Raw genomic sequence first — 25,722 nt, forward strand, 5'->3', positions numbered from 1 at the left:
GTGAAACCTCCCATCAAGCTCCTCTGGTGACATCCTGCTTCGCCCTTGAGTTGCACCTGCTTCGAGGACTGAGCCCTGTGCACCGCCTCAGCCCCCGGTCACCTGCCCACGAGGCAGAGACTCCATCCATGGCCCTTCCATGCTCTGCTGCTGGACGGGGATGGGATGGAGTGAAAGGTGTTGCTTTCCATGGAGGTCCTATCATGCAGTCCCATTGCACCTGCCGCAGCTCTGTGACTATTTGAAACATTTCAGGAGACTGTATGGTTCTCTCTAATGCACTTTGTTGGCCTCTGTGCTAAACCCTGCCCACATGCAGCTCACTGAAATTACAGGGGTTGTAAACAATGCTGGTGTTAGAGAGAGTGCAGCAAATGAGGAAAAACATTAAGGGCCTCATTTATAAGCCCTTGCGTCACTTTTACGCCACCGGTGCGTCACTTTTTGTGACGCACCAGCGGCGTAAAAAATGTGCCTCTTTGCACCATATTTACAAAGTTACGCATCTAGGTAGAAGCGTCACTTTGTAAACGACTGCACTACATTATACCTGTGCCATGTATATAGGGGCAGATTTACAACAAAGTGACGCAGCACGTTGCAGCAAGTCATGTTGCTGCGCCGTGCTGCGTTACTTTGGAAAGCACAGAGATGCGACATATTTACAAGAATATGTTGCATCTCTGTGCTGTTGCCTGCTCTGGCGCACAAACTGCAGTTATGCACCGGCACAGGCACCTTTGCACCATGGTGCAAGGATGCCTGCGTCATGGAGAGATTGTTTTTGTGCAGAAAGGGGCACCTTCTTGCACAAAAACAATCACAAGAGGCTTTTTTCCTCTTTCAATGTGTGCTGTGGAATGCAGCCTGCATTGAAAGAGGAAAAAACGAGGAGACATTAAAACATTTCTCCTCATTGCGCCTCCCTACGCCACCTCTAGGGTGGCATAGCATAGCATTTCTCGTAAATCTGGATATGTGCTTGTTCCATGGGTGTTGCGTGGGAACACCCACAGCAACACCCATGGAACACCCCTTCCACGCACTGTGCTGTGTGTGAAGGGGCCGTATTTACAAGGAGAGGAGAAGTCACGCAGGGTGGCTTTTCCTCTCCTTGTAAATATGGAGTAGCCCCCTGCGTCACGAAAAGTGACGTAGTGGTGGCGCAGGGGGCTTGTAAATCTTCCCCAATGTATGCAGGGGAGGGCGTACTGACACAAGTGGTGCAGTGAGATTTCTATGATTTCACTGCCCCACTTCTAGGACGCAAATGCATCAATTTCTTACGCCTGCCTCACAGCAGGTGTAAGACTGATGCAGGTCATTTCACACGGGGCTTGTCCCATGTGAAAGGACACATTGCTGGAGTTGCGTCACTTTTGTGACACACTCCATTACTAAAATGTGTCACATTTAAAAAGGCGTCATTTGAATTTTGATGTTCAGGCGGCAGATTCTGTAATACTTCATAGGGCATGATCTCACGTTTTTTAGCAAAAGGGCATGTGATTAAAGCCACAACATGTAGAGTTGTATATAGCTGACACGTGAATGTGCAGTGCTTCATTAAAAGTTATTCTCAGCTACCTTCCTTAACTAGCACTGAACTTACACTGCATTTGAACAAACAGCTGATGCTGCATAGCAAGTAAACAGGATTGAATTGGTGCATAGTTTCCAGTGTCTTTCTGACCTGGCTCCAATTATGGGGGGGCTGCAGCGACTGTCGCTCCCTCCAGCTCCAGGCACACTCGATAAGGCCTCATCTCTGACTATCCTTCTACTGAATCAATATAAATGTATCATTTTTTTGCATGCCCATGAAAGACACATTTGAAGAAGGTTCAACGTTAGATAGTATGTTTGGCAGTATAATTTAATAATGAAGGATGCTCATACGCCTTTAATTCAGTCAATTCAAGCACACACAATAAGGTTTTGGCCTGGCTGGCTTTGATAGAAGCGTCTGTGCAGCATCAGGCCTTCTTCAGGATCGAGGGGCAGATTTACAAGCCCCCTGCGCCATCAGTACGTCAATTTTTGTAACATACTAGTGGCGCAGGGGGCTCCTCCATATTTACAAGGAGAGGAAAAGCCACCCTGGGTGACTATTCCTCCCAATGTAAATATGGCCCCTTCACACACAGCACAGTGCGTGGAAGGGGCGTTCCATGGGTGTTGCTGCGGGTGTTGCTGTGGGTGTTCCCACGCAACACCCATTGAACAAGACACATCTCCAGATTTACGATTTCTCTTCTGAATGCTTTGCCACCCTGGAGGTGACGTAGGGAGGCGCAACTAATAGAAATGTTTTAATTTCTCCTCGTTTTTTCCTCTTTCAATACAGCACACACTGAAAGAGAAAAATGCCTGTAGTGATTGTTTTTGTGCAGGAAGGTGCCCCTTCTCGCACAAATACAATCTCTCCAGAACGCAGGTTCCTTGCACTCTGGTGCAAGAGGGCCTGCGACAGCGTATGGCTGCAGTTTGTGCGCCATCGCAGGGAAAGCACAGAGATGTGACATATTCTTGTAAATATGTTGCATCCCCGTGCTTCGGAAGTGCTGCAGCGTGGCACAGCTTTGAGGCAGTGACTTGTCCTAGCAGCCAATGCAGTGCCCTCAGACAGAGCAGGCCAGAAGTGCTGCCTCCAAGCCCTCAATGGAGGGTCGGGTAGGGGGGTGTTGGACCTCCTTCGGATCCATCTAACCTGCAACTGTACCTTTAAAGTGGAGGGGGATTCATCTTACATGAAGAGACAACAAATTATAGTCGCCTGACCTAGGATTTGCATCGTTAGTGTTCCCTATTTATTGCCGTTAGTCCTGCTGACTTTGAATATGATTTAAAAAAGTGAAGAAAGTGACGATATGCGGCTTCCCTACCTACGAACAGACATTCTCACCCTATCAGGAGTGACAGAGGCTGGGAGTTGTCCTGTCCTTTGTCCTATGGTGAGCGGGGTCGGATCTCTTCCAGGGATACGTCAGGCGAGTCTGAGGCAGCGTTTAATTGTATCCGTGAATCTGAGACGGCGCTTCCGAAGGCTGAAAATCGCCCACACGCATCAGTTAAAAATAAATCGAATTTTTCGTATTTTTGTAAATAGGTGTTGCAATATTTAACGTAGGTTATATACGTTGTTTAAACTTTATCAAAGTTGTCAAGTTTATTACATGTGCGCAAGTCTTTTGTTGGCTTTATTTATTTTTTGTATTTTTATCGTCACTACGGTTTAGGTTGGTTCGTTTAATATCATAGAATTCTTTTTGCGCTAAAATTGAAATTGTTTGTGGGGTTTAAAGTGCTTGTTTTCGTTTTTAACAGCAGCAGAGGAGCTGACACAGAAGCTGCTGGTGTTCTGCACTCCTTGAACTTCATTCAGATAACTTTTTATCCTTCATGGTTGTGGATTCGGATTTCTTCCACTTGCGGGCGGGGGCAGTGGGGTCCCTTCTTCTGCATTTGTTGGGCTTGTGACTGTCTGGTGTATCCTTGGCAGCACCTTCTGATGGATGTATGTCGTTACAACAGGTTTTTGCATTGGGGGCGCTGCATAGTGAATAGTTTAATTTTTCTATTCCAACTCCAGTCCCCGTGGATAGTAGGGAAGGTTATGGATAGTAAATTAAACTATTCCCTATACTACAGCGCCCTCCAGCGCAAGTCGTTGTAACATCTTGCGTTGTAAATCCTGCGTTGTAAAGGTACTGCGTGAAAAAAGTGTTGTTGTAAAGGATGTTTTCTCCTTCGTATAATACTGCTGAGGTGCGGAGTTGTACCAAGTGGCATTAACTGTCCTGCCTCCTCCTTGTCCCCTGTGGAGTGGAACAGATCCATGTGATTCACTCAGGAGTCCTTGGAGTTTCTGGTAAATACGGCTTATTTTTGGTATCCCATGCAGTATTTATAGCAATTGGTCCTTGCCCTGGTTTTAGATCTCCCACTTACCAACAAGTTCCTACCTCATAGCAATTGACTATGATGAATACAAATAAATGGGGGTTTGACGCTTAAAAAGCTAGCACACATACCGCGGGCACACATTTATCACTGTGTTTTACACCTACACATAAATTGAGTGAAAATATATATTTGTGCCAGAGCTTTTGCCTGAGACACAAAGTTGTAAATGGGCAACTACCCGGTGGCACCCGGAGAGCTGTGGGAGACCTGGCAGCAACTTTTTGTGCAGGTCTTTGAGAGTGCCACGATATTTGGTTGTATGCCTACCTCTGCTGGCTCCACAAGCTGCTGGTGGAGACATTAGTGTGGTGGTCTTCATACCGCTGGCCTGTGGAACCCAAAGGCCGCCACTTTGATAGTAACGAGGAAATTGAGAAACGGTGCAAGTAGATAATCTGTGATGCCCTCTATAGGTATTATGGTCCATATTTATGAGAGATTTGTGTTGCCCTTGCATAACTCAAGGGGACACATGACAATGCAGATCCTTAAAGTCAGATTTACTATGCCACGCAGAGCGACCTTCAATGGCTCTGTGTGGCATAGTAAATCTGGAGTAATGCCAGGCAGTGCAAGTCGCCGCCTTGCCTAACTCTGCGCTGGGAAGGCGTTCTGTGGATGGAACATGGATGTTCCCATGCATTCACCTATCGTTGTTGAAACGTTTCCAGATTTAACAACAGTAGTACACAGGGGAATGGGGCAACATGTAACAAGGAGAAATATCTTTATTTCACCTCTTTATTTCCTCTTTCTATGTTTGCTGCATTTTGCAGCACACATAGAAAGAGGAAATGCCTTAGATGATTGTCCCTTCCAGAACAAAAAACACTCCTGCCTGTTCTTTAACACACTCTCCCTTAAGCTCCTTGAGACCCTCTGGGTGAGTAGCGCGCTATACAAATTTTGACTTGACTTGACTTGTGCAAGGGTGCCTGTTTTGCGCCAGGCTGAACTCAGTGTGCCAACGCAGAGAGAGAGCAGGAATGTACGATCTCTTAGTAGATTTGGCTCATTCTCTCTCCATTTGTCACAGAGCAGCACAATAGGTTGTCTTGTTATGTTGCATTATGTACATATTTGTAAATCTGCCCCTATTTGTATGGTCAAATAAAAAACTGCCAATTGTTCTTTTTCTACCTCTTCAAATTCTGTGACTGGTTGATGTGAGAGCAAATTCTGTGTTCGATTCCAGCATCTCTTGGACAAGGTGAGAACACTGGAGACATTGCTGGGGAATTAGCTATTTGTTACCACTTTATTTAATTTCTCCTGTTTACCTGGGTAAAGCCGCTTTGGTGCTGTGGTTGCTGCGGAAACCAGACTGGTATGGGTCCAGGATGTTGTTCTTCTCTAGGTAGCGAGTCACCTGTTTGTTGACAGTTTTCTTGATGACCTTTGCCTAGAAAGGGAGCAGGGTGATGGGCCGGACGTTCTTGAGGTCTGCTTTGGGCTTCTTGAGCAGGGCGTTGATGTCGGCATGTTTCCAGCTCTCCGGGAAAGTTGCAGTCTCGAAGGAGATGTTGATGGCTTTGCGGAAGTGGGGTGTGATGGTGGCGCTGGCTTTGTTGAAAATGTAGTGGGTGCACGGGTCTGATGGGGAGCCGGAGTGGGTGGTGCTCATGGTGATGATGGTGTTATAGTCATTGATTTTGGTCCAGGTGAGAAGAGGGTTGCTGTGGGTGAAGGGGTCAGAGGTGTTGTTGGCTGTGGTGGAGACCTGGTTGTCAAAGCTATCGTGGATGTCCACGATTTTGCGGTGGAAGAAGAAGGCCAGGGATTCCCACAGGTCTTGAAAGGGTGGGATGTTGTTGGTGCTAACGTTGGGGTTGGAAAGTTCCTTCACAATGTTGAAGAGCTCTTTGCTGTTGTTTACATTGTTTTCGAGGAGGTCCTTGAGGAAGGTCTTTTTTGGTGGCCCTGATGAGGTGATGATTTTGGTGAATGGTGTTCTTGAGGGCTGCTTGGCTCTCTGGTGTCTGTTTGTGGCACCATTTCTTCTCCAGCTTTTGGCAGTTTTGCTTGGCTGTTTGGAGGTCCGCAGTGAACCAGCCGGCAGTCTAGTTGGTGCTGCTGTTGGAGGGATTCTTGATCGGGGCGAGGGTGTTGGCGCACTAGTGCAGGAAACTCAGAAACTGAAAATGTCAGCTATGGCAATAGAGAATATTGCAAAGGACTACTTGGATGGGGTAACAGAAGTGTACTTGGATTGGCACAGGAAAAGGAACAGCAGCCATAACTAATGGGGCAAAAAAGTCAAGTAGCCGTTTTATCCCCGAAAAGGGGAGTTTAATATAGACTGGCAGTTATAATGCTCAGAAGCACCTGAATGTCTTCTTGAAACATGGAGAGACTGAACATTATTTTAATTCATTAATATTTCATCCCCAAAAACTATATGGCTTGACTACACACAATATTGGATGAGGGAAATTTCTCAAAAATCACAGGTGCTTTATTTTTCTATTTGGTGTGCAGCTAATGTAAATAAACCAATACACTTAATTAACCAGTCAGCAAGACAATCAAGGAGGGCATAAATAGTTTGGCCTGGTGACTGGGGGTATATTTATCAATGGTTTTGTATCACCCCTGTAACACGCAAGGGGGCACAAGGGGGACATAAAACCTAAGTGAGATTTATCAAGCCAATTGAGTGACTTCATTAATCTGGAATAACATAAGGCACTGCAAATTGGTGCCTTGCGTTTTTTCATGCCTAAGGAACGCATTCAATGGATGGTAAGAGGGTGTTTCCAAGCATCCACCAATGGATTTTGGTGCATTTCCAAATTTACTAATACTGGTAAATGTGTAAATGCATCAACATTTTATGCCTTCCCAGGGGAGGTGCAACGAGGAGAAATATCTGTATTTCTCCGCATTGCTTCCTCTTTTTAAGCGTGCTGCATTCTGCAGCACACTTAGAAAGAGGAAAATGGTTCTGAGGATTTTTGTGCAGGAAAGTGCCCCATTCTACACACAAACAATCCTGCCTAACATAGGCACAATTTCACCATGACATAAGTGTACCTGCATTGGCAGTAGGCAGCCCTTTCCCTTACACACAGTGCACCAACGTGGCTTTCTGAGCTGCTCTGTGCAAACGTTTGCTAAATATGGCCCAGAGTCTTTAGTGGTGCCAATCAAAGAACACTAATTCAAACTTAGGGCAAACCACAGACTCTGTAATGAGCAATGATATCTTAGTCAGCAATGGAAACCTCCATTTCCTAAGAAAGCAAGATGCCTGCCTCCCATACCTTACCTATCATTCCCTTGAATAGTTGGCACTAAAGATTCGGAGGATTGTATTACATATGTACGTCACTTCCACAGGACAATAGAGACATAAGTAGTTATGTTAGGTTATGCTAGATCATATAATTTCATGTCATAGCATGTCATGGTATGTAGATTTGTGGTGAGTGTCATCCCAGAGGGTATTTAGTTTCTTGTGGAATTCAAGAAATGAAGAGGAGGCTCGAATGTGTAACACCAGATCATTCTACATGTTGAGAGCTATGCAAGTGATGGCTTGACCACTGGATCTCACTTTCCTTATGTGTGTGAGCAGTAATCTGGCCCAATGGAGGTGTATAGAGGGTTTGTGAAAACCGAAGCCGTTGTTGAGGCATTTTGGATCTGAATAGTGCTGTGAAGGTGTAGGTGGGGAGTTTCAATTGTGCCAATTGTGTATGGGGAGCTAGTGGATCTTCTTTTGGTTTTTTGTGATGTGTGCAATATGTGAGGTTAAGAGAGAGCACAGTCGCTGAGTTTTGGATAATTTTCATTCTCCCGTTGAACTGTTTGTTTATTCTGGTTTAGATGATGGTCCCCATAGTCCAGCTTGCTTGTGACAAGTGCATGAGCGATGGTGTTCAAGCTGTTGTTTTGGAGGCACTTGAAAACCTTCCTCAGCATCTTCATGTTGTAGAAGCATGAGGCAGTGATGACATTGAGATGGTCATGTTGAGTTTGCTGTTGATAATGATCCCAAGATTCTTGGCCTGGTTCATGGGAGTGGATGTGGATCCTAGGTCTGCCGACCACCAGGAGGCTTTACACAGAGATGTTCTTTTGTAGAAAATAACTATTTTGGCTGTGCCAGTGTTCATCTCCAGACAGATGGTGTTCATCTAGTTGAAGATTTTAAAGAAGCATGCAATTAACTTATTCATTCATCCATGAGTCACCATAGCTATAAGGCCACACAGTTCCTCTACTTCAACACATGAGACAGAAAAGTAAACAACATTCAAGGCTTCCCCCTTACCATGCCAGATACCATCACATAATATCCCTGCCAATTTGAGGATGTTTTGGTGACCAAAAAGATGAATGATTTCTTAAGAAGGATGGCCACTCATCTAGTGTCTCTTTAGAGTCTGCATGGAACATTCATGTGTAGACAAATAACTCCAAGAAATGACATAGATATGACACCTAAAAGGTGATTCTCCTGTAAAAAAAGAACAGAAGAAGAGTACTGCTTTGCAAATTCTAAGTCTCCGTCCATCTTAAGTTGACCATTAATCCAGTTGACATTCATGGTCAGTAACTGAAAAATAAACTGGTTGTCATACTATCAATCATAGCCATCTGCCCATAGGAAAAGAGTTCCTTAATGAGCTGCAGTGTATTCAATGCTAAATAGACACAACCCATGTGTGTAAATGTTGGGATATAAGGTGCCTGAATCACTTCCAGAGGGGTATATCCATGCTATAGGCAGTACGAGACCAAAACTGGTACCTGACTTTTTGTTTGGCACAGCCTACATGGTAATCTAGTATATGTGTTGAGACTAAGGTCTGCCCAGTGCAGGTCTGTTACCTAGGAAGGTGCCCCAACTATTTCCTCTGTAGTGGCCTGGTACCAGTGTTGAGGATTTTAAATTTCTAGTCGAGGTCCAACTGAAAAGAGTGAAGCATACTGGTGCTTTCTTGTGAAGTTCAATTGCAATTTGATAACCCTATTCTTGCATTGACATATTCTGTGTGTGAAGTGTGTGTGTCAATTGGACATATGCATATGTGTCATAGTGAGACTCCAAGTGTAGTTTGACTATGATTGGTGTGTATATCAGGATCCAATTTTGGATGGCAACTGATTTCAACATGTCACAAGATGGAGGATGGATTCAACCTACTCAGACAATGGAAGTGTGTTGACTGTAACCCAGTGAATGAAGGGTGTTGAGACAGACACAGAGGCGAGGAAATATGGAAACAGGGATACCTTTAGAAATCTCATGAGGTCAATTTGGTAAGAGGTCCCTGATTAGACCTTTATGGATGTGGCCATTTAGTGAGTAATAAGGGTAAGGGGGAGTAAGGATGTATACAGCTACTGTGCTTCTAGGCAGGGCCTGTCCTTCTGTCTTCTGAAGTACCAAAATTATATACCATAGAGCTCTACTTACCAATAGCCTATATACCTTATTACTAAGAATAAGTCAGTCAGCAATGGAGAAGGTTCACTTGTTTATTTTGCAAAAGAGCCCTATATAGGGGAGCCTCTCTCTCGACACAACCCTTAGAGGTGTGCAGAGAAGACTGCTGGATTACATTCAACACAGTGCATATATACTTTTAGCATACCTCATGAACCCCCCCCCCTAAATGGAAAAGTATCACTCCTCGAGAATCCAACAGGAAAACCCATATAAGGCACAATTTATTGCTTTGAAACTCAGCTAAAGCTATCTCCGGGGTAGGCCAGTAAAGGTGCCTCCCTTTCGTTCTTGTGCACAGGAGTACAGGCACGGCGCCTGCAAGAATGTGCTCATCCTACAAGAAAGGCAGATGTGACCTTGAGTTTCCTAAACTAGATACCATTGGTCTGTTCATAGCCCAGGCAGACCTCTCAGGCCTTTACACAGTAGCAGGTTGCGTGTTTTCCTAACTAACGAGAGAGACACAGGGAAACGAAACCAAGATGGCGTTTGTTCAGTCAAGGCCCAATTCTTAATGTATGTATGGTTTGAGTGTATTTACAAGGGACTTTCCTAAGGTAGTATAATAATACATTGGGTACATTAAGCCAACATTATATTATATTGGATTTATATTCCTTCACTCTTCCTAACTGCTACTTTGAGAAGGCTAATAAGAGCTAAGTGCAAAGAACCCACACTTCTTCATGGCCCTGCTTTTGATATTTCTTGAAGACAGCCTCAATGCTACCTGCTGTAAGATGCATTATTTTAAAGAAATGGTGTGTCTCACAAAACGCCAGAAAACTTCATTTGAAAGGGAACCACTCCACACCAGTCCAAGAATGTTATGCAGTGGAACCTCATCCACTGTTTGATAAAGAATTATAAATGTTGTCCCCAAATCGCCCCACTTTATTCCAGATCTAGGTTCTTCTTGACCAAGAAAGGTAGTAATGAAAGAGCTGCTGTACAACCTGGGCTGGTGTATGTCTGGCAGACAGCCTCCCAGAGGTGAGGGGTATAAGCAGAAATCTACTTAACTTGTCAGCCTGCCCAGTGTCTAGAAGCCTACTAAGCGATGGAATGACATAGCTCGCTCTTTAGTATAACAGACTGCCCTGGAAAAGAAATTCAGCCCTGTTCCCAGTTCAAGGAATATCCAAAGAAGCTTACTTTTGTTTGGGAGTACACTCAGTGCCATTCCGTGTTAATAGAGCCTCCCCATAGTGGAGGCAACGACCACTGTCAATGTCGGTGAGCTATACAGCATCTCTGCTGTGTCGTGGAGATCATCCTGCTGTGGCAGACAAATGCCGAGACCTGACACTGCTGTTGCTGAAGTCAAAATCTTTCATGCTGACCAAGAGGCCATAAATATTCAGGACAAGATGACCACTGATGATCTCTGGCCTGCTGTTCCATAACTCTGATGTAATCCAAGAGGCCAGAGCCATGACCTTCCTTCCATTGCCAGAGTACTTTGGCATCTGACCATGAAGAACACAGGCAGACTACTAATATTGCTGGCCTTCTGTGATGCGTGAGGCAGGGATACATCCACAACCATGCTCCTACTGTCGTAGGGATTTGCAATGTAACCAGGAGGATTACGCAAGGGTGTATCTCTGGGGGGGATATTTGGGGTGTTACACACACCTTGTAATTGTATTTTTCTGATAAATAATTAAACATATGTGCTTTCAGTTGGGTATGGTGAGATGTCTGTCAGAATCAGAATGAGTTTAATTGAAAGCATACCAATATGACATTGATTCACTCTACACGGTGCCACTAAAATCCATTTAAAAATGATTACAAAGAAAAGCAGTTACTTATCATAGAGTTTTGTGCTACATCCTTTTGCAAATAAACAAATCATGTGATAAGATTTGACTAACACATAAGTTAGTTTCTAAAGTGCCAGTTTGCTGTTCTCTTAACATTAAGAAGGAATGTGTTCAATGGTAGTTACATTATCATTTACTTTTGCATTGGTAAAAGTTGGTAGACCAAAGTTCTTGTTATTTTGCCACTAACCTTGTTTCAGTTCTTCCTCGTTGTTAGTTACATTTTTTTATTAAGCAACAGTTCAGCTGGGGATCTTTCAGATTGAGGTATTTTAATATTACAGTTCGACAGAAACAAATGCCTCTTGCATTGAATGGCCCCCTTAGCAAATTCCGGTGACCCTGACTTAAAGCTGGGCTGATACAAACTAGGTGAAAAAAATCCTGTATTGGTGATCCGCAAAGATTATATGACTGATATTTCCAACTTGGCTGATCTGCATTAGATGGCAGTTTACCAAAAGGTATTGCTAAAAACTTGGAGGCAGATGTATCAAGTGTTTTGCATGTCGCAAATGCTGCGAATCGCATTTTCGCAGTGTTTGCGACATCAAAAAGTGCAACTGGCATGTATCAAAGAAATAGCATCGCATAATAAGAATTCACATTTTTTACGAACTCTTAGTGTGCGAGAAGTGTTTTTCGCAGACTATATAGCGATTACCAATTTTGCATGTTCCTAAATTTGCAAAAATCGCTAATAAAGAAATCGCATCAATATGTAAGAAAAATGTGCAAATAGCGATTTCACAAAAATCGCAAATTAAGAAATCGCAATTAACACCAAATAGAAGCAGGTGGTAAAAAAAACATATAAAAGGGCTCCCAGAATGCATTCTCCTACATTTGAAAATGGCGGGACTGTACCTGATTGCCAGGAGGCTGCACATTTAAGCTCTTGCCCAGAGAAGACAAAGACAGGAGAGAATCTACAGAATACGCATAACGCTGTTCCAGCACACTCAGGAGGAGATCTATGAAAAATACAGACTACATCCTCACACCATTCTTGACCTGATAAATGAATTGGAACCTATTTTGGAACATCCAACAGGCAGAACACAATCAATACCAACGCATGTGCAGGTATTGTGCTCACTGCACCTTTTGGCTTCTGGCTCTTTCCAAAGTGTAATTGTAGAGGTTGGTGGAGTGTCACAGAGTGCCTTATCACGTTTTTTTCATGTGTTCCTGGACGCAATGCTAAGTAGACTCCAACATCATATATATTTCTCCAATACACAACAAGCCATACAGGAAACAAAGTTGGATTTCGATCAAATAGCACGATTTCCACATGTGATTGGATGCATTGACGGAACCCATATTGCCATCACTCCACCTGCAGCCATAGAATATGTTTTCCGGAATAGAGAAAGCTACCACTCGCTCAACATCCAGATCATATGCAATGCCAAAAACATAATCAATGACATTGTTGCAAAGTTTCCAGGGAGTACACATGACTCTTTCATCTTCAGACATAGTGCAATTCATAGATGTCTCAGTGCTGGTCAGTTTGCGGATGGATACCTGCTAGGTGAGTAACACTCATGCAAACATCCATCCATCCATCCATCAACATGAAATGGTACATACAGTTACTATTTTCTCTCTTACTTGCAGGTGATAGTGCCTACGCAGTGCGTGATTTCATACTTACACCATATTTAAATCCTGCAAACGCAAGTGAAAGACGGTACAACAGGGCACACTGGTCCACACGTGGGGTAATTGAACGTACTTTTGGAATATTAAAAAGCCGTTTCAGGTGCATACACAAAAGTGGAGGTGCATTGCAATACAATCCAGAGACATGTTGCAAAATTGTAACAGCATGTGCAATGCTGCATATCATTGCAATTCGCAAAGGCACAGAAATTGAAGTGAGTGACTCTGACTCACCTGATGATGATGATAACCCTCCACCAAGAATGGCAGTTCCAGGAGTAGGAGCCATGGCTGGCCGTCAAAGACGGACAGAGATTACACAAAATTATTTTTAGGTAAGAAAAAACTAAGTACTAACTCAGGTTTGTAATTGTTGTTTAATTCACAACATACAAACTATACTGCTATATGTATTAAACATTTCTTTACAATGTTGTAAATCAAAATATCCATACATGGAAAAGTAAAGAAAAAACGTTCACAATGCATTTCTGCAACATAGGTAACTAATCACAAAGTTATTTTTTGCGCTGGCGGCTGGAAGCATGTTCCTCCTGTGAAGGCATGGCCTCTTGCTCAGGTCCGGTTGTAGAACACCTTCGACTTCTGCGTTGGACAATTTGGTTAGTTGGAGTAGGGTTTCTACTACTCCTACTGGAGTTGTCCTCACTCTCTCCAGAGCATAGGAGAGCGCTTGCACCTGAGTTGGTGGTTTGCATACTTTCCAAGACTGAGGTCATTTTGTCCACACTCTTTGCCATTTCACATGTGCAGTTACTTAATTCTCGCTGCATGTTGATGCTGCGCCTCGTGAAATTGCTTGTCACTGCACAAAGCCTGTTGATTGCCTCAGTGTATGCATTCTGACTTGTGCAGCCTGTGCAGCCCAGTTACATGCTTTTTCTGTTTTTACAAGGGTCAGGCAGAGTTTGTCTATTGAAGCATCCATGCTTTCCTGATTTTTATTAGATTTGAGTAGCTGCCTATTTATTGATCTGAGTGCCTTGTGTTGCAGGCGCTGCACGTGAAGCATGTCTTGCTCAAGGCCAGCTAACACAGTGCCTCCTTCACTTGAACCTCTGTTGCTCCCACATGCCTCCAGACGGAATGAGCGTGCCCTTCTTGGACTTTGTGGTACCTGGTGTGAGTCCTGAGGGGACACTGTCACTGTCTCATTGGGAACTGAATCTACTTATGAATTTTCTTCCACTCCCATTGGTTCCAGAGGTGCAACACGTCTGCGCTTCCTGTGTATGTTTACATTTTGCAGAGGGGCATCAGTGACTTCATCTTCATTGTCAGACGTCACATGAGGAGGAGTATTTTCAGAAACATTGTCCGGCCTGGAGTCTCTTGTATGTTCTGTGGATGTAGAGTGTAAAATATGAATTTGTGATTCTTTAAAATAAAGGGGCAGATGTATCAAAGGGTTTTACCCATCCTGTGTCTATGGGAAAATGCGTTCATACATATGGCCCTAAATGATTTCATTGCAGACTACAACTTGTACTACACTGCTTCAGCATGCCAAATTACTACTTGGTCAAATAACATGTGTTACTATGATGATGAGTTTGACATTCTAAATTTGACTACAACTCCCATACTGCATTGCTCACTTCTGGTTTCACAGTGTAAGTGGACTACTATTTATCTGACAATGAGTTTATGCACAGCACACACACACATTATGTACACACAAACATTGATGCAATTTGCATTCATCTTACCTTGTGTCCTTGCAGTGGGTTCAGAGCTATCAATGGTAGCCACTCCACTCACACTCTCTGGTAGCAGGGTGGATTCTATCAGTTCCTCATGGGGTGTTGGTTGGTCCACAGTAGTAGTTCCACCACCTGTTTTGTTTGCCTCTTTGATTCTATCAGCAAGTCTCTCTTTTGATCTGAATCTCATATCGTACCACCTTTTTTAATTTCATCAATGGAGCGAGTGGTGACTCCTACAGAATTAACTTTTTCCTGAATCTCCAGCCAGATTTTCCTATTCCTGGAGTCAGGAACTTTCAGTGCTTTTTTTCCAAAAAGGTCCTCATGGTTACACACCATTTCCTCAATGAGGATTTCTTGCTCCTTTTCAGAGAACTTTTGCTTCCTTTTTCTCTTTTCCAATGCAGTTTCCTCCTGTGCCTTCTGTGACTCCATTGCTCTGCAAACAGGTCTGCTCTGACTCAGAACACTCTTCCAACTGCCACTGGGTGTGGCTCTGGGTAGCAGGTGCAAGCAATCACTGGAACTTCCTGGTTGTGATGTCATCAGGCTGTTCCTGCTTGCATTATTCCCGTTTGTGAGATTCCTTAATTTGCGAAATTCGCAAAATAAGAAATCGCAAGATTATCGCAAAAAATTCTGAGATTTTTTAGGAATCGCACATTTCTCGCAGAATCCTTAATACATACCATTTTGCGATTACGAAATTGCGATTCGCAAAAAATCGCAATTACAGACTCGCAAAATGGAATCTTGATACATCTGCCCCTTGGACTTTAAATAGGGAGAAAACGGCTGACTCAAATATGACCATGGTTGCACTTTTATATAGGATAGCAGGACCATCCATGCATGGGCTATCTTTCTTAGGATGGCAGTGAGAATAAAATAATTACATACAATATGTTGATTTAAAATTAATAAAGAAGAGACATGTGAATGAAATACATTCATATATATCATGTATAATTAAAAGAACAGTATTATAGAGAACATCGGTATGGAATGGAAACTTATATGATATACAAAAATTTGCATTGCAAAAAATAGTCTAAGATAAACTACATAATATCAAGATGAAGGAAGTCATGGAGGTTTAGATACTTCTTGTTGTTGAGGTTTAAGAAACAGAGAACGTTTGGCACTCATATCAATGAATATCGTCACAGGAGACCACAAGTACCACAAGTCTAGGCGCTTCGCTGCCATGTGTAATGGGTATACAAATGTCATATCCAGTTGGTGGTTATAACAGATAGCATACCACCATGCCTGGTAACATAATTTAGTGAAGTCTTTCCAATTTTTGGTTACTTGTTGAAAGGCCACTGCTAATAATAAATCAATTACCTTGACATTAAAGTTGCAACTTTCCTTGATAGGGGACAAACTGCCTAAAAAGATATGTGAGGGAGAGAGAGAGTGATTGGGATTAAAGAAGGAATTAATTTGAGACCAGACCTTTTGCCAAATTGTTTGGATGTGAAAAGCAAATGATAAAGGTCAGCGTGTGGTGAGGAGCAGGACCAACATATATCCGGAAGATGAGAGTGTCGTACATTGGGAGTTAATGGAGAGAGTAAGAGCCTGTTGTATATAAAGAAGAGTGTCTGTGTGGTATTTGCAGCCCTAGAGGATTTCCTGATTTTTAGCCAAATATGGTCCCAAAATTCTACAGACCAGGACATTTCTAAGTCTTTTTCCCACAATGTTTCTACCTTGGTTTTCTCTCTCAAACTAGATTCATTATGCAAAGGTTTATATATAGTGGATGCCTTAGATTCATTAATAATTATTATTATTATTATTATTATTATTATTTATTTTTATAGAGCGCGTAGTCACCCGTAGGTATCCCAGCGCTCAAAGATCCTATCTCTTCAGGTCAGTGGGACAAGGAAGGAAGGGGGGGGGAGGGATGGGAGGGGGGAACAGAAGATCAAGGTTACGGACAGGCATGATTCATTTGGGAAAAAGGTGGGTTTTGAGCCGCTTCCTGAAGCGAAGATATTGTGGTTCAAGTCTCAGGTCGCGGGGAAGTGAGTTCCAGAGACGTGCGGTGTGGACTGAGAAACGTCTTCCTCCTGAGCGGGCTTTCTTAAATCTGGGGATAGTGATGAAATTTTCCATGTCAGAACGGAGGGGTCTTGGGGATTTGTAGGGTTTGATGAGTTTCCTGAGAACAGGGGGGCCTTGATTTTGTAGCAGTCTGTGGGCTAAGCACAGGGCCTTGAATTTGACCCGCTACCTTATAGGAATAATAAGGGTCCTTAGTTTATGTTTATGACAAAGTCCAGGTGGAGTGCTTGATGGAGAAGGTATATATTGTGTGAAAGCAGCTTGATCAATTTTCAATAAAAGAGAATATTTAGAACTAAGATTAGAAGGCAAGGCAAACAAAGTACGGGCTTGTGCAAAAGACAGAGGTTGGTCGTTATCATATAATTGAATAAGGGTTTATTATTAATCAAAATGTATTTGTTATGCCGTTTAGGAAGATTAAGAAAGGGTGTAGGGGAGGCAAGCGGTATTATCTTGGAAGTATACTTGATTATAGGGGTAGATACAGACTGCGGTTTACATGTGAAGGAAAGGTATTCCCGAAATGAGAATGGTGAAAGAAAGAATTGTTCAAGTGCAGTCCAAAGAGGACGGCTAATGGAAGGTTCAGAAAGCCATTTCGACACCTGATGTAATAAGGATTTGTGATAAGTAGGAAAGTCAGGAAAGTTTGTCCCACCCTCTGACTTTGGACGGATCAGTTTTGATATGGACATACGCGATTTCTTGTTACCCCATAAGAAAGAAGATAACATGGATTTAAGCTTTAAGTTTGAGGGAATAGACAATGGAATGTTAGAAATTGTATATAAAACAATTGGGGAGAGCATCATTTTTATGGTGTCTAAGCGACCCCACTAAGACAAATATAAGGGATGCCATTTCTTTGTTAAGGATGACAGTCTTTGTATGCAATTATCCAAACAACAAGATATCGTTCCTGAAATAGAGGGAGTAAAATGTAAACCTAAGTACTTAATATACTGAGGACTCCATGTGAAACCTGAAGTAATAATGTCAGCTTTAAAAGTGTATTTGGTTAGGGGTAAGATCTCACATTTGTCCTTATTCAATTTATAACCAGAGACAGATGCAAAGGAAACAACTTCTTCTAAAAAAGCGGGAAGAGAAACTTGAGATTGTGAGAGAAATAATAGGACACCATCAGCATAAGCAGCCATCTTAACAGTGGTCTCCTTAAAAGTAAAACCATGAATATTGTCATTTTAACGAATCCTTAACAAAAAAGGTTCTAGGGCACGATTAAAAAGAAAAGGAGAAAAAGGGCAGCCCTGTCTGACTCCTCTACCGAGTTGAAAGTATGAAGAAACTGCACTATTTGCTGAAATAGCTGCTCTTGGGTTAGAGTACAAAATAGATAATAAAGCAATATTTTTTTGGGCCAAATCCGAACCATTGAAGTCTGCAAAAATGTGAAGGCCATTCGACTCTGTTGAATGCTTTTTCTGCATCCAAGGCTATGGCTGCCAATGGATGAGAAGTATGCAAGACTTTAGAAAGAATATAAAAAAATAAGCCAGTGTTGTCTGTGATGAGTCGATGCTTAACAAAACTAGATTGCTCGGTTCCTAACAAATCAGGCATGTGAGAATCCAAACAGAAAGCTGGAGCTTTTGAAAACATGTTATAGTCAATGTTGACCAAATACATGGGATGGTAATTTTTACAGTAATGTGGCTCTTTGCTTTCAGATTGAGATGTTACTGGTGGTGGAGATGTTCCTGGTGGTGGTGGACAGATACTCGAAGAGTGTCCTGCTCTGCCACCATGAGAGGCTGGTGAATGTTGGAGCCTCAGAGTATGTGGTGTTGCTCGCAACCCTTGCGATCCCCCTCACCCTCTGTACCACTGGGACCTTCTGTATAATGCTCATCAACTTTTCTAATAATCCCCATATGGTTGGCTCTCTCCTTCACACACCTGTGAAGTCACTGAAATTCCAATTTCCTATTGTATGTCTTCTAAATATACAAATCATTATGGACACAAAGAACACCCATGACGATATGTAGTTACTTGTTGATGTAACTTTGCAATTATTTATAAAATCTAACATGGACTACACAAGAAATCAAATGACTTGAATTCATGCAGGGTTGATATATTTCCGATGGCAAGAGTGCAAAAAGCACTCAAATTCTCTCTAAACGCATTTCAGCACAGTGGCCTTCCTCAGGAGCACCATAACTCTTTGTTTTGGATAATACCTGCCACTTGCTCACAGGAGTATTTCATAAGATAATTGGTGCAGCATGACTAATAGTGATGTTTAAAATGCCGCTCCTTGATTATTTATATTAAAATATCCCCGGACACTGTGTAAAATATTCCCATAGCTTGTCAACCAAAAATTGGTTTGTGGCCAAGGACAAACAAGACATACTGGGCCTCATTTATGAGAAATTACGCATCGCTGTGTGAAAGCAGCGATGCGTCACTTCTCAGTGTACACTCCTTGCGACATACCTGATGCGTCATTTTTAATGTATGACGCATCATGTCGCAAGGCTTTACAGATATCAGTATTTCTGATGTATATGTAAGCGCAAATATGACGAATTGCTGGAGTGTGTCACAAAGTGACACAACTCCAGCAATGCGTCCTTTCACATGGCATTTTGTGAAAGTCTCAGTGATTTCCGCATCATTTGACTAAGGTATACGAGATAGGGGCATCCTGAATAGTTATACAATAATTATGTATACAATATACTGCTCGGCATTTATCTTAGCACAAGTGTGTGGATCACTGTGGATGTGCACTGTAGTAAAACCACTCAGTACTTACATTCCTGATCTTCTCCAATGTGAGTGGCCTCACCACAACTCCAGTTGAATTCAAAATGGCCATCACATGAGCAGAGCATGTTGTGCCTTCCCTTAGGTGCAACCTGTTCTGTGACGCTGGTAGCCAGGAGGCTGATCTCATTGGTATGTGTTAGATTTGGGGGTCTCTATTTAGCACAGGTAATTACTTGTGACAAATAGGGACCCTTGCTTCTAGTCAGGATAAAGGGTTACACTCCTAAAATAACCCATGCTCACCCCCTTGGTAGCTTGGCACAAGCAGACAGGCTTACCTCAGAGGCAGTGTGTAAAGCATCTGTGACCACATACAGTAACCCAGTGACCACACTACAAATGGACACCACACAAGGTTTATATAAAAAATAAGTATACTTTATATAGACTAAACACAAGACCGTAAATGACAAAAATACACAATACTGTTACTTCAAAATGATAGTTTAAGCTTAGTTCAGTTCAGTCATTAAGATGCAAAACTTTGCGTCAATGTACCTTAAGATGCGTTGCGCTTCCACGACAAGCAATGTTGCAGCGATGGAAATGCGGCAAAGTTCCAGTGCAAAGAAATAAAGGTGTGAAGGTCTTGCAGATGCGGAACGCTTCTCTGACGATTTGATAGGTCAACTGCAGCGGCGACACCCTTGCTCCGCGATGCGACAGCAACAGCTTCAGCTGCAACACTCTTCTCCGACGTTGCGAGAAGCTTCCAAACAATGCGACAACTACACCGCCGATATTGAAGATATGACGGCAGCAGCTCCGATGGCGGCGTGCTTCTCTTGGGATGCGAATTGCTTTTCTAGAAGCGGTGCAATACGACAGCTACAGCACCGACATCCACGATGCAAGGGCAGCAGTGGCGACGGCGACACGCTTCTCCTTCATTGCAACTCTTCTCCTGATTCAGTGCAATACGACAGCTACAGCTCTAACAACCACGACGCAACAGCAGCAATGGCGACACGCTTCCTCTTCGGTGCGAGACGCATCTCTCGATGCGGTGCAATGCGGCAACTACAGTGCCAACTTTCAAGATGCCAAAAAACAACAAGGGTTTGGCTAAAGCGCAGTGAGGCCATGCCACAATATCAATAAACAAGTTGCCAACACTGCACAGTTATTTACACATACGTTCAATGCACAATGAACAAAACAATTGCCCTTATAGAAGGCCTGTGTAGGGTTTAGAGAAGAACCGGATGTTGGCGCTCAAACAGATGTGTGAGTGGTTGGTCGGTGAGTGATAGGATTGTTCTCACGGTACAGCCAGTATTGAGGAATACCCTAAACCTCACAAAGAACCAAAGATGAAGATCCTTGGCACTAGAAACACATATAGCAGGTCCTGGCCACACGTGTAAGATAAACAGTACAGATACTGGGAAGTTAACACATAATTATTAAGTTGAAACCGGTGGTTTGAAAAACCCGTTGTTTTTATGAAGGTTTCTTTCTTTTCTCAAAACATACAATGCCAGCCGACACGTGTTTCGTCAACAGGAGGATACCTGTGACTCTTTAAAGGCGTGATGTGTAAATCTAAGCACCGGTGATAATTCCAACCCGGTCAGCGGGTACGATCAGGCAGGGGTGGAGATGAGGACACATGAGGGAGATGAGGACACATGAGGGTGCTTCTGTGTAAGCAAGGCCTAGCAGTAGAAGGTCGGTCATATGCTTTTCTCTGTAGTAATGGAGGGAACAATTCCCCTTGCACAACTACTTTTTCAGTTTGATTTTATTCACCATTTTTTTCAACTATAATCAACAACACTTTTTCATTTTTCTGTGTCTTTTTGTATGAACTATTCAAAAAACACAAATATAAAAAATAGCTATCTATTCTCTTTTTTAGGTTTTATTGGAGCCCCATCTTGAATTGACCTGCCCATTCACTTTCTAAAATGTACCTATATTCACATCATATACACCATGACAGACTCATGCCATTATTACACTAATCAACACATCTATACGTGCAATCACACATCATCCATACAAAAGTGCTTACCCTGGGGTAACCTAACACAATGCTTTTCCTAATTGAACACACTATTAAGTATTTTATACAGAACAAAATGTTATTTATACAAAAAGGCCATCTGCCTAGGGACACTTAATCCTCAATTTCACAACTGAATATATTTACATTGGCTTAAGTAAAAATGGTCTACGCATTTTGACTCTCCTGCATTTTGGGGATTCTCCGCAGGACCACCAAATTCTCAAAGTCTGTAGAACAGAAATTACGATATGGTATTGACAGAAGGGATTTTTTTAAATACCTGCAAGTTAGGAGTTTCTTAAGTAATAAGCAGGGTGGTCCAGCAAGATATGATAACAATGAAATCTTGGAGAAGATAAAGGTAGGCGGGGATTGCACGATTAGATCCTTTTATGCAGATCTGGTAAAGGGGAAAACTGATGATATGGATAAATATAGTAATAAGTGGGTTGAGAAACTGGGTGGAGAGCCTGCAAGGTTTCAGGAATCACTGGACCTGGGTCGCACCATTTTGTGCTCAGCTCCTATACAGTCCCAGCATTACAAAACTCTGTGTTCATTGTATTTTACCCCAGCTAGGATTGCAAAATGGGGGGTACAATGGGTATGTCCTGCCCTCATTGTAATTCAATAGAGGCAGATATTATTCATATCTCCGCTACCTGTCCCCAACTACACACTTTGATTAAAGATATTGAGATCTTTCTGGATAGGTCATTAGGTATACAACTAACTTGGACATTTAATTAGATTACCCATGATATGAAAAGTACACATGATGCCTAATATACTATATGTTGTTGCTTTCCCATCCTATATGAAAATCAGATAGTGATGAAAATGAAAAAATTAGTTGCATAGGTTCCTAATGAGCTTGACCACAGAGGTCGATTGTAATAACATAACTCCTAGGTCATTAACTGTAATAAAGTCTGGCTATATGGAAGATGAACTTTTTTAACTTAGATTTTATTTGTATGTTTATATGTTTTTATGGCAGCCCTGAAAAAGTCCCTTGAGGAGGAAACGCGTCAGCTGCGAACACCTGTGTTTTGCCTGTACACTTTTTTTGGAATAAAACAAAATCACGACTGAGATAACCTACGTCTGTGTTTATTAATATTGTAGTTCTGCAATTGTGTGGTGCACCTTTGCATTTATGTTTCTACTGAAAGCAGAGATTGGCCAATCAATCTTGGTACTGAAGTTAACTACTTTTTAGATGGATGTGCATGTCTGCAAGAGCAAAGTGCCAACACTCACATTGAAGCAAGCAGCCACTAGCTGAAGTGGGCCGGACAGCTATCCCATGCCTTATTCAGTGAATTAGGGAAGAAAAATGTGAATGAAATTGAAATTTATAACAAACAGGCGCTACTTATCGAGGGTGTTGAGGGGCGCAAGCTTGCCAACAGGGCTGGCCGAGGCTAAAAAAACTCCTTATAATTTAAAGAGCCAAGTTTGTAGTTTTTCCGGAAAGAGAGGACGTCCATTTCCTTTTTTAGGAGCAAGGGGAGGCTGTTCCAGAGACAGGAAGTGCTGCCTATGAAGCTTCTCCAGATCCACTGTGCTCTTTTTGCTCTTGGGACAATGATATTAAATGATGTTTCCGAGCGGAGGGATCTCGGCGGGATGTATCAATGAAAACAAAGCTTACTCCATTGAGGCCCTTCCCCATGAAGAGCCCTGCAAGCAATACACAAGGCCTTAAACTGTGTACGCTTCTCAATGTGTAACCAGTGGAGAAGGGCCCCTGACATTGATTCTCTTTTGGGTATGCCAAGTAGGAGGCGAGCAGCTAAATTTTGTAGGATCTTCAGCTTGTTGAGACTTTTCTTTCTAACATTCAGTAAAAGACTATCAGGAATGTATAATGCAAGAATGTCTTATGAGTTTGTTTGTGTATTACGTATTCAGAAATGTTTGTCTTACTGACACTTTTTGTTTGATGATAAAATATTCTGTCTCTTTAATTTCAGATGGCCCTAAAATCCCTGCATGATTGACTCCATCCCCAGGCAAATGGAAAGAGAAAATCATACTGAAACAAACACATTTGTCATTGTAGGTTTTGTGGATGTGCCACAGCTAAAAGCTCTTACTTTTGCTACTTTGCTGTTGGCTTATCTGATAACTTTAATTGGAAATCTTCTTGTCATGTCAATTGTTTATTTAAATAGACATTTGCACACCCCCATGTACTTCTTCCTCACAAATTTGTCATTCCTTGACATCAACTGCACAACAATTATTTTACCAAAGTTGCTGGTATGTTTCTTTAAGGAAACAAATGTATTTTCCCTCACAGAATGCATGCTACAGATTTATTTTTTATCATCCACTCTGTCAACAGAACTCATTCTCCTTGCATTTATGGCTTATGATCGATTTGTGGCTGTCTGCAATCCCTTACGATATGGGACCATCATGAGCAAAGATGTCTGCATTCGGCTGGCAGTGGGAACCTGGATCGTTGGCCACACTGACTCAATAGCTCATACTGTGCTACTGTCACGTCTCTCCTTCTGTTCGTCTCACACAATCAACCACTTCTTCTGTGATGTGACAGCCCTCATGAAGCTTTCTTGCAGCAGCACTAGATCGATAGAAACAACAAGCTACATCCTTGGTTCGGTTATAGTTATGTTGCCATTTTTGCTAGTGGTGGTATCTTATGCCAACATCCTCAAGGCCATCCTTAAAATAAAATCAATGCAGGGGAGGTGGAAGGCCTTCTCCACATGCTCCTCCCACCTCACTGTGGTTATTCTATTCTATGGGTCTCTGATTTCTGCATACATACGACCAACATCCACTTTTTCCATGAATGAAAACAAACTATTGTCTTTATCATTTACTGTGATTACTCCATTTTGTAACCCTTTTATATATACCCTGAAAAATAAAGATTTTAAAAATGCCCTCCGGAAAGCAAAGACAATAATGTAGGAAACCATTCACAGTTTCATTGGTCACTGAATTGAATTACAGAGCAGTAAAACAACACTAAAAGTAAACTTCCAGCCAACGTTCTATGAATTGAACTGCTGAATTATGGGCCATGCTTAAGAGGGCATTTTAGTAGGATCAAAGTGGGAGAGGGCAATAAAGATTGAAAACTTTTGCCCAAACCTCCATGGAAAAAAGAATCAAACAAATAAAAACAAATTGGACTATATTTTATAGGTTGGACAGGGTCCCAATTGGAAATAGAAAAAGGAAAATATGGTGGTTTACCCCAATCTTAAGGATGATCCCTTCAAGGCATGCCAAGGTCTATCGCTCATCCTGGATACACACATAAATGTGGGCTTCAGTTTTAGTGAGGCCTGAACCTAGTTGTGTTCCATGTTATGTTAGCATGAGCTTATTAGAAGTTTAAACGCCATTTTACATTTCTGCCTCTTTTGTACATGACACTACATATAATTGTTTGTGTACGTTAGGCTAGGTGAAATGCTTTACATGAGAAGAGCTGGTTTTCAACATCCCTAGACTTACATCGTGGCCTTAGTGTGCACAGTGAGTGCTGAAGCCGTCAAGTTTATCATAACATAGAAACTGTTGTTCGTACTGATCGGCTAATGGTCCTAGACACAACAAATGGCAGCTGCAGGCCAGCCGAGATCCTGGCGCCTTTATTATCACACTGCAGTCATGATTTTAGACACTTGGAAGATTTTTGGTTTCCAGTGATGCGGAGAGCCTTAAATGAACCTGATGTGATACACTCTTGCTGAGCTGAGAGGTAATGGGGTTCCCCAAACAAGACTAAGAAACCTTCTTTAATTTATAAAACATAGTTCCTTGCTAGGGAGGGTGATTCACTAGGCGCTATTGTACCTATTTTCACCATCATTGTTATATGATTTCACCTTTTGTGTTTAATGGAACTGTAACAATGCTGCTCACATTATTTTTAATAATATGTCTGCTTATGTTAGCAAAGATACTGCACCTTAGAGCATGTTGTTAAAATAAATATTTTAACTTTACCCATGTCTCTTGGTTACTCTTGTTGTGGACTGGTATGAGAGTATAACAAAAGAGTGTTCTTACATCCCACCCTTCCTGAGTTTATTCTAGGTCGCATGTTTGGGGTTGTCGAATCATTGGTTGCTTTGCTATAGGACTAAGAGCTAATGTTGCACTGATGCTAGCTGGTTGGGGTTTTCT

At 42.2% G+C, this 25,722-nt stretch overlaps 1 protein-coding gene across 1 annotated transcript; it reads left to right on the forward strand.

Annotated features, from left to right (window-relative positions):
* Window positions 1–23,568: 23,568 nt before the first annotated feature.
* On the forward strand, window positions 23,569–24,495 carry LOC147700826 (olfactory receptor 1L4-like). The gene has a single exon (XM_086929251.1). The coding sequence runs from the start codon at window positions 23,569–23,571 to the stop codon at window positions 24,493–24,495; it is 927 nt and encodes a 308-aa protein (XP_086785377.1).
* The last annotated feature ends 1,227 nt before the right edge of the window (window positions 24,496–25,722 follow it).

The sequence above is a fragment of the Lissotriton vulgaris genome, chromosome 7 (genome assembly GCF_964263255.1).
Source record: "Lissotriton vulgaris chromosome 7, aLisVul1.2, whole genome shotgun sequence".
Lineage (NCBI taxonomy): Eukaryota > Metazoa > Chordata > Amphibia > Caudata > Salamandridae > Lissotriton > Lissotriton vulgaris.

Coding starts and splice junctions, on each gene's coding strand:
- LOC147700826 (XM_086929251.1), top strand. CDS start 23,569: ATGGAAAGAGAAAATCATACTGAAACAAACACATTTGTCATTGTAGGT.